The sequence below is a fragment of the Gorilla gorilla genome, chromosome 7 (genome assembly GCF_029281585.2).
Source record: "Gorilla gorilla gorilla isolate KB3781 chromosome 7, NHGRI_mGorGor1-v2.1_pri, whole genome shotgun sequence".
In the NCBI taxonomy this organism is placed as follows: Eukaryota; Metazoa; Chordata; class Mammalia; order Primates; family Hominidae; genus Gorilla; species Gorilla gorilla.
This window is the reverse complement of record NC_073231.2, coordinates 125,416,166-125,428,966: the sequence shown is the minus strand read 5'-3', so window position 1 is coordinate 125,428,966 and position 12,801 is coordinate 125,416,166. Positions and strand designations below refer to the sequence as shown.

General features: G+C 39.4%; 1 protein-coding gene across 15 annotated transcripts in view; it reads left to right on the top strand.

The window, feature by feature from the left end:
• ENPP2 (ectonucleotide pyrophosphatase/phosphodiesterase 2) overlaps positions 1 to 12,801 on the top strand; it is a 116,891-nt gene that overhangs the window by 98,353 nt on the left and 5,737 nt on the right. For 8 of the 15 annotated variants that reach the window (XM_055349355.2, XM_055349343.2, XM_055349356.2 and 5 more), the window contains 5 exons: positions 4,607 to 4,743; positions 6,083 to 6,218; positions 7,197 to 7,274; positions 10,503 to 10,635; positions 12,599 to 12,755. In XM_055349355.2, coding sequence (XP_055205330.2) covers positions 4,607 to 4,743; positions 6,083 to 6,218; positions 7,197 to 7,274; positions 10,503 to 10,635; positions 12,599 to 12,755 — 641 coding nt within the window. Of the gene's footprint in view, positions 1 to 3,198; positions 3,274 to 4,606; positions 4,744 to 6,082; positions 6,219 to 7,196; positions 7,275 to 10,502; positions 10,636 to 12,598; positions 12,756 to 12,801 lie in introns of all 15 variants that reach the window. The other 7 variants (XM_019032658.4, XM_055349353.2, XM_055349339.2 and 4 more) reach the window with 1 other exon arrangement.

Sequence of the window (12,801 nt, the reverse complement as noted above, 5' to 3'; positions counted from 1 at the left end):
AAGTTGCTTCTGAAATACTAGATGCTTTGACAGAAACTACTGTCCCCATTAGCTTCTCAGTAGGCATTACTCGGGCAGAGTTCATGCCTGGAAGTAGTTGGATCTTCTTTCCCATACACTCCCCATAAAATAACCCAGCGGCCAGCACCCAACTGGAGACCACCCAAAGGCCAAGCAGAAGAGTAATGGCCTGAGATTCTAGTGCTGCTATGCAGCTGAATTATTTTGTGCAAATCATAAACCTCCAGTTCCTTCATCAGTAAGTTGGAGATGATACTACTGACCTGCCCAGTGTACCTTTCAGGGTAACATTAGACAGGTCATATGTAGAAAGCCAAGATTTTAAAAAATATATATCATTAACTTACCAACAAGTGTTTGCCAAGTAGATATTATGTGATGGGCATTGTTGGAGATGGAAGATACCGTGGTGAGTAAAACAGATGAAGTCCTTGTCCTCATAAAGTTATTGTTCTGTTGTAGGATTTATCCAGTTGATACATTACAGCATAATGTTTTCAAGGTTGGGGTAAGAAAGAACAGGGCACTAAAGAGAGGCCTTAAATCAAATCTCAGAGGAGGTTGAAATGGCAGCAAATGATAATAGGCACTTGTAAGGCAAAGGAGAAAGTATGCAGGAAAAGGAAAGATCTTGGGTAGATATTTTGTGGTAAGATTTAAGAGCATATTATTGTGGGAGTGTATGTTTTGAAAAAACAAAAAAGAGGAGAGATTTTCATGTGGCTCTCAAGACAGCCTGCTCATCTGTGGGAATCTGAATCAGGAAGCTGAGGAGGGAAAAGGAACACAAACTCCAGTCTCTATGACCCAAATTTGGAATACAAAAAGAATGAGTGCTGGGGAAGTCCACACCACTTAAAAAGATTGGCCTCACAGTATTTTGCCAAGTGTGGTATCTGGAGGAGAACCTTGGCATGTACCAAAACTGCCAGAGACACTATTGTAAACAGGGAACTGGGGTGTGGAATGAAGGCTCGGTCTGGAATTCCATGACAGGCATTCCCAGCCTGGGAAGACCAGGTTATACTAGATCCACGTGAAGAAATCCCGGAAACACATTGCAGAAGCAGAGGCTTGCAGGCTAGTCTCCAGGGTTGCTGGTCTCGAGATAAAGATCTCAATGTGTGCCGAGAACAAGATTCAAGTACATTTTGTGGCCTGAGTAGAGAGACATTTTGCTCAACAAAAATGCAGTGGGTGGCTCCCCCAAGGTGTCATAAAGACTAGGAGAGTCAGGCTATGACTCTGAACCTGTGATTCTTTGATACTTTGATAAACTGAAAAAATAAAATCTAAATTTTGATTCTGAACCTTAAAATGTGTGTTTCTTACTGCAGAGATGATTTCCCCCTCTTTCTTAGATGAAACTGTTAAGCTCCAGGAAGACCCAAGTAGATTTTTTTGGGTCATTGGGGACCTTGGTTGGATTTTTAGGAGGCTGTAAAAACCACTGTATTTTTTCCCCTTATTATGCTATTTTTGCTCAGTAATAATTGAGAAAAAGGCAGTCAGATAGTGATACTTTTGTGTTACAGCTGTGTGCCAAAACTTGCAGTTATGACAATAGCTTGGAAGCTATGGAACTCAAATTTCTTTTCTTTCTTTTTTTTTTTTTTTTTTCCTGAGACAGAGTCTTGCACTGTTGCCCAGGCTGGAGTGCAGTGGCACGATCTTGGCTCACTGCGTCCTCTGCCTCCCAGGTTCAAGCAATTCTGCCTCAGCCTCCCAAGTAGCTGGGATTACAGGCGTGTGCTACCATGCCTGGCTAATTTTTGTATTTTCGGTAGAGATGGGGTTTCACCATGTTGGCCAGGCTGGCTCAAACTCCTGACCTCAAGTGATCTGCCCACCTCAGCCTCCCAAAGTGCTAGGCTTACAGGCCCGAGCCACTACGCCTGGCCAGAACCCAAATTTCTGAAGCAAGTTGAATCTATATATGTAGAGCAGTAGAGTGAGTAGAGATGGAGAAGCTTTATTGAGGAAACTTTTCAGGAGAAAATGAATCTTTTTTTTTTTTTTAAGAGACGGAGCCTCGCTCTGTCACCCAGGCTGGAGTGCAGTGGCACGACCTTGGCTAACTGCATCCTCCACATCCTGGGTTCAAGCGATTCTCCTGTCTCAGACTCCCCAGTAGCTGGGATTACAGGTGCGTACCACTGTGCCTGGTTAATTTTTGTATTTTTAGTAGAGACAGGGATTTACCATGTTGGCCAGCTAGTCTTGAACTCCTGACCTTAAGCAATCCACCCGCATTTGCCTCCCAAAGTGTTGTGATTCCAGGCATGAGCCACCATGCCCGGCAGAGAAAATGAATCTTAAGATATCTCTGCCCCTCTTGGGCCCCTCGCCCTTTCTTCTTCATGTCTCTTCCATGAGGGCTGAATATTTGTCATACACTTTTGAGAGTGAAAAGGGACACTATTAACAATTACACCAGGGCAACAGGCATAAAACTGTACCATGGGGCCAGCCTGGTTTAAATTCATATGCTCCTTAAAGGACTTTATTGATGCCACCTTCACTCCATTTCCAGTATTCATCATCCTCTGCATTCCCATCACACTCTGTAACTATCTTTAATATGGTGCAGACCACATGGCATCTGTTATTTGTGCTATGTTTGTCTCTCCCTTTGACTTGTGAGCTCTTTGAGGGTAAGAGCTCTATCTTAATCATCTTTGCCCAGTACCTCCATTCTACAGCGCAAGGTCTGGCACAACCAAGGCGCTCGATGTTTGATGACGAAGAATAATGGATACATTTGGAAGGAGATAGGTGACAGACTTGGCAAAGACTGGAGAAGTTATTTCTGGTAGAGAGAAAGGAAATAGCATATATGATAGTGTAATGTTGCTAACAACAATTGTGAAGAGAGTGTTGCAAATACATTAGCCTTTGTGGAATAGAGTGTTACGTTGAATGCTAAGAAATGAGGAGGATTTAGAGGAAGAGCCAGAGTTAGTAGAGACTATAGATTGTCCAAGATTCTTGTTTGGTGGTTGCTCTAGGGAGGGGTATGGCATATGGGAACATGGCTGCTATTTTGTTGTCCCCTAATGGAATCGATTAGATGCCAAGCTTGAATTTGAGTTTGGAGGACTGTGTGTGGTAACCATGAAAACTTAAATGATGAAAAGAGAATAGCTTCTCAAAGAATTTTGATACTTCTGCTTCCAGCTGAAACCAGGAAATTCAGAGGCAGCAGAAATGAAAACAAGGAAAACATTAATGGAAATTTTGAACCTAGAAAAGGTTTGGTTTGAGTTTTGAAGGAAAGTCTGGGTTGTTTTACTGCCCCTAAGTACTACTGTTACGATTTGCTGGCGTTTTATTTGTTTATTATATTTCATTTATTTAATATTGTAGATTATGTTCTAATCCTTAGGGGTGGGTCCCCAAATTTGGCAGCCTAACTAAGGCTTCTACATTTACTGCAATGCTGGAGCAGCCGAACTACCCAGAACAGGCTTGTGTTGTAATAGTGTGGGCCGCTTTGTCTCAAATCTGCAGTTCTATCTGGGAGGGTCTCGCAAAGTATTCTACGAAGACTTTTCTCCATTACTTGCATAGAATGGTAAGACTTTAATTAAAGCAACATGTATACATTATTTAATAAGTGTTTTTCAGAACTGATTTTCTCTAGTAGAAAAAATAGTACGAGAATTTATTTTTTTTTAAAATTTATCACTTAAGGAATTGTGAATTGCCTAAGCCTCAGTCTCTAAATATTTTGGTCTGTAGGGCCCCACATTTCCAAGAATCTATGGAAGTTTTGACTTTAGCCTATCCAAAGTGGGCAGATCAAGCTCCAGGTATTTATTGCAGAGGGTGGAATGAAGATTTTCATACTGAACTCCCATCTCTTCTTCCGCAAAGAGTAAAGCTTCAGACCTTTTTTTTCCTAAGAAGAGAGCTTTCCTTTGGAGGTCTGAATCTGCACTGGGGGTCTTCATTGAGTTCTTTGGTAACTGATGAACTTCCCTCTTCTGTACTTAAAAGATCCTCTTGAATGCCCACTTATTTTATCTATACATGTTCCTTTAAGTTCTTACCTAAAGAGTTTTCCTCTGTATGACAAAGCTGCTTACTTTAAATGCTCCTTACTACTCACTTTTTATGCTGAAGGAATGCATATTTGAGTTGCTGTATGCATATAATGATCAACGTGTGCCTTCTTCTTAATTAAATCATTGGTGTACCTGATAAGCCTCTTCAGGGGTCAAAATAATTAATTCTACAGAAATCCAATCCTATTGGCTTTCCATTCAGCTGAATCATTACAAAATTTATTACATAATGTTTCCTTTACATACAAATTGTAAATTCTTTACAACTAAAAAAAGCATTCTGTAAATACAGCATTTACATTATGGTTTTGATAACTGTAAGGCTTGACCCATGGTTAGGTGATCAGATCAACCACAAAAGTGTTAGGAAAACTAGCTTGATTAAATTAAGGAGAAGGTGCTATATTAATAATAAGTAAGCTAGCCATTTTCGGTAACTTGACTCTTCCAATATTTCTTTAACATTTGATGTAAAATTTAATATGCATCTAACACGGTTTATTTTTTTTCTTTTTTAGAGAGACACCTCCTCTATGGGCGACCTGCAGTGCTTTATCGGACTAGATATGATATCTTATATCACACTGACTTTGAAAGTGGTTATAGTGAAATATTCCTAATGCCACTCTGGACATCATATACTGTTTCCAAACAGGTCATTGAGAAAATTGGATTTTATGTTTTTTATTTTATTACATTCCTCATGTTAATACAATGATTCCTTGCTTAACAGAATTTTGTCTTAGAAAATATTTTATTTTTAATTAATGACAGAAATCCTACGTTGGATTTATTGTAAGATATTTTGAATTAGCCTTTATTCAATGTTCTGGTAATTCCATGGGAATATGTTAAACATTGAAGGTAGATCACTAATTCTTTTATTTTCTTTTACTCTGCCTAAGTCATTGCCTAATAGTTACAGAAACTGCCAAGGTTTGTTTATTTATTTTAATAGACTTTATATTTTAAGAGCACATTTTATTTCTCAGCAAGATTGAGTGTAAAGTGCAGAGTTCCCACATACTCACCCTCCCCCCTTCAACCTCCCCAACTATCAGCATCTGTTTTTTTTTTTTTTTTTTTCCTAATGTTTTGAGACCGAGTCTTGCTCTGTCTCCCAGGCTGGAGTGCAGTGGCATGATCTCAGCTCACTGCAACCTCCGCCCCCTGGGTTCAAGTGATTCTCCTGCCTCAGCCTCCCGAGTAGCTGGAATTAGAGATGCACGCCACCACACCTGGCTAATTTTTGTATTTTTAGTAGAGATGGAGTTTTGCCATGTTGGTCAGGCTGGTCTCAAACTCCTGACCTCAGGTGATCTGCCTGCCTCGGCCTCCCAAAGTGCTGGGATTACAGGCATAAGCCACCATGCCTGGCCCTGGTTTGTTTTTTAACAAAAGTTTTATGTGGGGGGTTTCAGTTTTGATGAAGATGAGATAAATAGGTATATATCACAAATTAGAACATGTTATTTGGCAGTTGAGGCATGTTTTAAATTTTTTAATACAAAGGAGGAGAACACTTCTACCTTCCCAAACACAGTTTATTGTTGATTTGTACTGTGTACACATATGTATGTTCTTGTACATTCTATACACACACACACACACACACACACACACACACACAGATAGTCTGTTTAGAGGAGATACGTCTATATTGTTTCTAAGAGTGTTATTTTTTAAGTTATCTTCAATGAGATTCTATTTATTATTTCAACAGTGAGATTTCTGCTTTATGTTCTGCTTTCTATATTGTTTTTCTTAAGACTTCGATAAAGAGAGTTATGTTGATTAAAAAAAGTTTGAAAACTTGTGGCTTACTGTACTTAAAACTAAGGACTTTTAAAAAGAAGTCAGACTATCAAAGATAAAAAATTTAAAAAAGGAGTCAGACTATCAGAATACAAGCATAGGAGAAGCCAGAGGGGTTTTGATTTCAGCCGTTCGTAACAGAGCCATGGCATTGCTGAGTGCCTCTGACTCCCGTGCAGGCTGAGGTTTCCAGCATTCCTGACCATCTGACCAGTTGCGTCCGGCCTGATGTCCGTGTTTCTCCGAGTTTCAGTCAGAACTGTTTGGCCTACAAAAATGATAAGCAGATGTCCTACGGATTCCTCTTTCCTCCTTGTAAGTTAAGAATATCAAGATCTGATGCCTGCAGAGGGATGTCACATTGTGCAATCTTGGTATTTGGAATTTCAGTGGCTTGGGTTTTCTTCAAGAGAGGGTGCTCAAAAGATTATCTAAATGAATTTTTATGGGATCCTTCCAAAATCAGCCAAAAAGTGACTAGCTTTCAAAAAGTCTAATTCTCCAGGGGAATTCTAATGTGCAAGGGAATCTTCTGTGTCCCGCCTTACATTATTAAATGAGAATCTGAAAAGGAAACAGTGAATCATTAAGACACTAGTCGTTTATGTAATACTATGGAGGGGATCTCTTAAGATTACTTGAGGCCAGGCATGAGCCACCATTGTAATCCCAAAGTAATTCCAGCACTTTGGGAGGCCAAGGTGGGAGGGTTGCTTGAGTCCAGGAGTTCGAGATGAGCCTGGACAACATAGCAAGACCTTGTCTCTAAAAAAATTAAAGAATTAGCTGAGCTGGTGGCACACGCCAGTAGTCCCTGATACTCTGGAGGCTGAGGTGGGAGGATCCCTTAAATCTGGGAGATTGAGGCTACAGTGGGCTGTGATCAGGCCACTGCACTTCACCCTGGGTGACAGAGCAAGATTCCATATTAAAAAAAAAAAATCTGAAGCCCTTAAACCATCTCTCATTACCTTGATGATTTTTTTTAAGTCTAAATGGCACTGATGAAATCAAGGAGTTATTTTACATAATGTTGGTAGACTCAAGAAGTAGGTAGGAAGAAAAAAACATTGTAAATGGCTCTTGGGAGAGAGCTATTGAGTGAAGAAGAGACTGAGTTTGAGGGGAGTAAGGAGATGTTGTATAAAGCAGTTAGGAGTAGGAATAAAAGAGTAGACTCCTTTACTTCATGTTGTTTGGACCATTTAAGAAAATTCTACTCCCCCCCCCTTTTTTTTTAACTGATATAGATTTTGGTAAGCAATGTATACTATTTGTTTTCCTAATGTTTAGATCTGAGCTCCTCACCAGAGGCTAAATATGATGCATTCCTTGTAACCAATATGGTTCCAATGTATCCTGCTTTCAAACGTAAGTCCAATATTTACCTAATACACTGTTATTTATGAAAATAAACATTTCTAAATTTACCCCTTACCTTTTCTACCTCTGTTAATTTTAATAAGAATACTTTTCATGTGTTTAACCTTTATAATTTTTGAGGCCCTTTCATGTAAACTTTCTACATTGATGTAAACTTTGATTTCATGTAAACTTTCTACATTGATCCAAAATTTGAATCTGTGAGGAAGGTTGGCTGGTAGTTTATCCCCGGTTTATAATTAAGAAATTGATATCACAGAAAGTGACCACAGGTCATGCATGGTAGAAACTGAACTAACCCAAGTTTGTGTTTTTCTTCTAATCTGGTTGTTATTTTTATTTCAATGCTTATTATCTTAATGGTTAAAAAGGGTCTTCACTATATTTTGAAAGCCACTTGATATTTAACAGCATCTATATTTATTTGTTGAGCATTGCAGTAAAAGCCAGTAGCACCTCTTCCTCTTGGGGTGATAACATTTTCTGAATGTTGGCCCTGAAACCCAGCAAGAGCCGAAAGGACCTTCTGAATCATCAGAGTGTTTATTTCGGATGATTTTAGTCCTGTACCAATTATTTTAGTTTCTTTGAACATTTGTAATTTCTTTGTACCTGACATAAATATTTGTGGATGCTGGTGAAGTCAAGAATTGTATAGGCACAATGAGCTCGGGCACAAAAAACCAAGTTCCTGGAGTGTGACCACAGGCTGTGTGATCATAGAAATGTCATTAAATCTCTCATTCGTGAAATTAAGAGATATGATTGCATGACCTCTAAGGTTTATGTGGATTTCTGACTTAATTATCCAATGTCGAAAGCACTGCATGTTTTGTTTCTGTTAACTATTCATCTATGTCTCCATCCTCATTCATCCATCCATCCCCCTATCCACCCATCCATCCTTTTATCTATCCATGTGTTCAAAGATAGAGTAAGCATTATGAAGTAGCTTTTACCAACTTTCAGTACATTTGTAGTGAACAGAACTTAAATCGTTATGGGAAAGGTAGGAAAAGGAAGCACCTCTATGTGCTTCAACTTGATGGAGGAGGTTCAGGCTGTGTTATGTAACTCTCAGGGCTGAAAGGGAGTCTCAAAATAGGAATGGGCGATTGTGGAGTGTCAGCTACAGTGGCGGGCCTCCGCAGCTTAACATTGGTGAAAAGGGCTACACGGTTTAGAGAAAAAAATGTTTATTTGATGTCCTAGTTAGTAAACAAAGGTTTATTCAAAGAGAATTTATTGCTTATGAGTGAAAAATTAAAGTATGCTTTTAAAAGGTTTCTTGGTTTGTTCTCAGACCCAACTGAGAAGCATTTCAGAAACTCACATAGTTACATTTATCACAATATTACATAGAATGCAGCTTCATTTAATTTCTGCAAATCAGGGTTCTCTGGATTTCTTTATTCTTTATTGATGTGTTTTTTTGACCAAATGGTAATCAAGGCAACACACAGTACCACCCTGAGGCTGGTGTGGAGAAGGCCTTTCACAGAGAGCTTGCTGTTTGTTCTCCACGAGGGGGGTAGTTTTTTCACATGCCACATTTCTGCAGGCCTGGCCTTTTGACTGTTCTCATTGTTTCTTTCCTTCTCTTCCTCTCCATTTTTTCTTAATGCTTAAGTTAACATTTGAACTCTTTTCTTACTGTCTGGCTTCTTTCTTGACTGCAAATAATTATCTAAGGTATTTTGGCTCTTGTGGGCTGCTCTGCCATTCAGAGTTTCAGAAGGCAGGAAGAGCAATTGAAGCAGTATGAGAAGGATGGCCAGGTGCTTTTTAATAAAGGGAAGGAAGAGGGGTTAACAGCCAGAACCGCATGACACCCATGTTGAAGACAGCATGGCGAATTCGATTTAGTATTTCAGAACCAACCCATTGCTTGCCTATCCTATCTCCTTCTGTTATTGTCTTGTTTTTCTCCATTTCCATTCTGCCCCTCTGGTTGGCCATTATGGAAATTAGAGGCAGGGGGATAAGGCAGTTCTCTGCAGGGGATGACAGTGAAAGTGAGAAAGAATTATAGAGGAGAAAGCAGACATGCACAGATCCAGGAATGTTTTTCAAACAAAGGAAAGAGCAAGTGCAAAAGCTTAGCCTGAAATAAGTTAGGGGAAAAGTTAGGGGACAGGAAGAAAGTCTTGCGAGTGATAGGGAAAGGGGTAGGAAGTAAAGCCACAGAGGTAGGCAAAGACCATGGTGGGGAGTTGGGATTTCACTCTAATTACAATGAAAAATAATCTGGAGTGTTGGAAATGGGTGGTGTGTGTGTGTGTGTGTGTGCGTGCGCGTGCAAGAGAAAGAGACGATCTGACTTATGGTGTAAAAGGCTCCGTCTAGCTATGATATGGGGGAGTGGGCTACAAGGTACAAGGGAAGTAAGCGTTTCACAGGGAACCCAGGGAATAGTCTTTTGTGGTGTGATAGTTCACTTCAGAGAGGATGGTAAGTTAGACCAGGATAGAGCAGTGAAAAGATAAGAGGTGGTCAAATTTGGGATAATTGGGATGTACTTTGGTGATAGCACTGACAGGAATTGTTCACACGTGTCTATAGCTAGGAGAGAAAGCAAGGATGACTCTTAGGCTTTTGGCCCAAACACCTGGGTGAGTGCCAGAGCCATTGATTATGATGGAGAAGGCGAGGGTTGGGGCAGGATCAGGAAGGAACATTAAAACTTCTTTTGCTTGACATGAATATTAGGTATTCCAGTGCATTAGGAGGTAGGTGGTTGGATAACATGTCTGGATCTCCAGGAAAGGTCAGGGATAAAGCTTAAACCTGGGAACTAGCATATTGATGAGATATGAAGGACGAGAAGAAAGAGTAAGGCCTTATTTTCATTACTCTGAAACACCATACTTCCTCTTTTACACATTCTGTTCCCTCTGCCTGGCGTGCTCTGCTTGGGAAACACCACCTACTTATCCATGCTTCAGATCTCAGCTTGGGAGGATCCTTTCCTGACTTTTGAACTACATTAAACTCCCCTACCATTGTTTCATAGCTCTACACTGTTCCCTTTGCTGGTTTGTAAATGACACACACACTGGTAATGCCATAGAATTGATTCATCTCATGAATCACGACAGCTCTCTTGTCTCTTGGCTTGTGAGATTTGGCTTGTAGCATGCATCCTAGAGAGAATTTGGCCAGAGTAAGGAGTTTTCTTCATGAATAATTGATTTTTGGATTTTTGTCTTTGCACAGGAGTCTGGAATTATTTCCAAAGGGTATTGGTGAAGAAATATGCTTCAGAAAGAAATGGAGTTAACGTGATAAGTGGACCAGTCTTCGACTATGACTATGATGGCTTACATGACACAGAGGACAAAATAAAACAGTAAGCGTTTCATTTCTACTCAGTGTGTGATTCTTAAGTCCCAAGATCTCACTCAAGAAGTTTTTCAAATATTCATATACTAGAGAAGAGATGACACCCCTTAAGTTTTTTGAATTTATATATATATATATATATATATATATTTTTTTTTTTTTTTTGAGATGGCGTCTTGCTCTGTTGCCCAGGCTGGACTGCAGTGATGTGATCTCGGCTCACTGCAACCTCCGCCTCCTGGGTTCAAGTGATTCTCCTGCTTCAGCCTCCTGAGTAACTGGGATTACAGGCATGCACCACTACATCCAGCTAATTTTTGCATTTTTAGCAGAGACGGGGTTTCACCATGTTGGCCAGGCTGGTCTTGAACTCCTGACCTCAAGTGATCTACCCTCCTTGGCCTCCCAAAGTTCTGGGATTCCAGGTGTGAGCCACTGTGCCCAGCCTGAATTTATCAATTCTTTTGATTAAATGGGCATTGGTGGTGGGAATGGAATTTTGGGTTTTGTGGTAAATAAATGCACTTTTTTATTCTATGAAAAAAATGTATTAAAGGATTTAATTTTGTTTAGTCATTTCTTCAACAGCTCTTCAATGGGAAGATGACCATTCCCACTTATCTGCATTATTTGGGTGGGACTTAAGAATCCCTTAGATTTTCTGAGTCGGTACCTCTCAGTAGGAAAGTGCATATGGACTTGGATTGAATCTGGTTGTCTCTGTCTCTTTGGTGCTGTTGGGCATATAAAAGCCATTATCTGTGCTCATAAGGGACCCCACAGTCTAGTGGAGAAGGCAAGATTTAGAGTGATTGGGATGTATTTTCATTGTATAAAATTAAAGCAAGATTTAGAGTGATTGGGATGTATTTTCATTGTATAAAATTAAAGCAAGATTTAGAGTGATTGGGATGTATTTTCATTGTATAAAATTAAAGCAAGATTTAGAGTGATTGGGATGTATTTTCATTGTATAAAATTAAATAACAACATTCTGAATTTGTCAACAAATTTGTTGACAAATTCAGAATGTTGTTATTTAATTTTATAGAAGCATGAAACAATCAGCAGCCCAGAGTATAAGAGGGTTTAATTGTGATTTAGAGATAATTACAGAATAAATTGCTATTTTATAAATACAGATAAATAAGATAGAAATTATCTTACTTCTTTTCCAGTCATTCTGAAGAGAAATTTCGTGTAAATTGCACATTTATTTTATTGCTGATCACTGTTAGCCAAAATTAAATTAGTAGTTAAATCATAATTTTAATATTTGGAAAATGAATAAAATTAAGATAATAGGAAACCAGGCAAGGAATTATGAATTTCTGTACTGATCTCTACAGGAAAATATTTTTTATACCTCTAGGTCCATCATTAGCACTCGGTCCTTAGTACTTCCTTTGGCAAATGAGTTCTTTGTATCAAGTTCTGCATCTCATTGTAGCTTGAAAGGGTCATTATTCTCCTAGTTCTAATGTCTCTTGCCCCGGGCCATTTTATACAACTCTAGGAAAGTTATCTTCCTGAAACATGGAACTAATAATGAATGACACTCCCTAGCACAAAAACCTTTAATGGAGCATTACTACCTAAATAATCATGGCCCAGTCCATATCCTGGCACTCAGAACCCACCATAATTTGGCTTTTATTGACTCTTCCAGCCTTTCATTTCTACTGCATTGGCCTATTCACCATCACCTGTCTCCAATTCTTAGATCAATCCATTTTCTTTGCCTGGAATACCTTTCTTACTCTGCCAGGTTGAGGAGTGAGGGGATTCCAGGCAAAGAAAACATTATTTTCAAAGACATAGAAGTGGGCTAGTGCTTAGAAGTGAAAAATGATTCAATTGAATGGGGATTAATTTTAGTGACTTAGGCAATATTCATTGATCACCATTTAAAAAAGAGAGCTTCAACATCAACTCATCAACTGTGACTTCGTTTTACCTTCCTGTTTCAGGTATGTGGAAGGCAGTTCCATTCCTGTTCCAACTCACTACTACAGCATCATCACCAGCTGTCTGGATTTCACTCAGCCTGCCGACAAGTGTGACGGCCCTCTCTCTGTGTCCTCCTTCATCCTGCCTCACCGGCCTGACAACGAGGAGAGCTGCAATGTGAGTTTACAGAGAGAGTCCTTTAGGATTTGCTTCCATAGTTCAC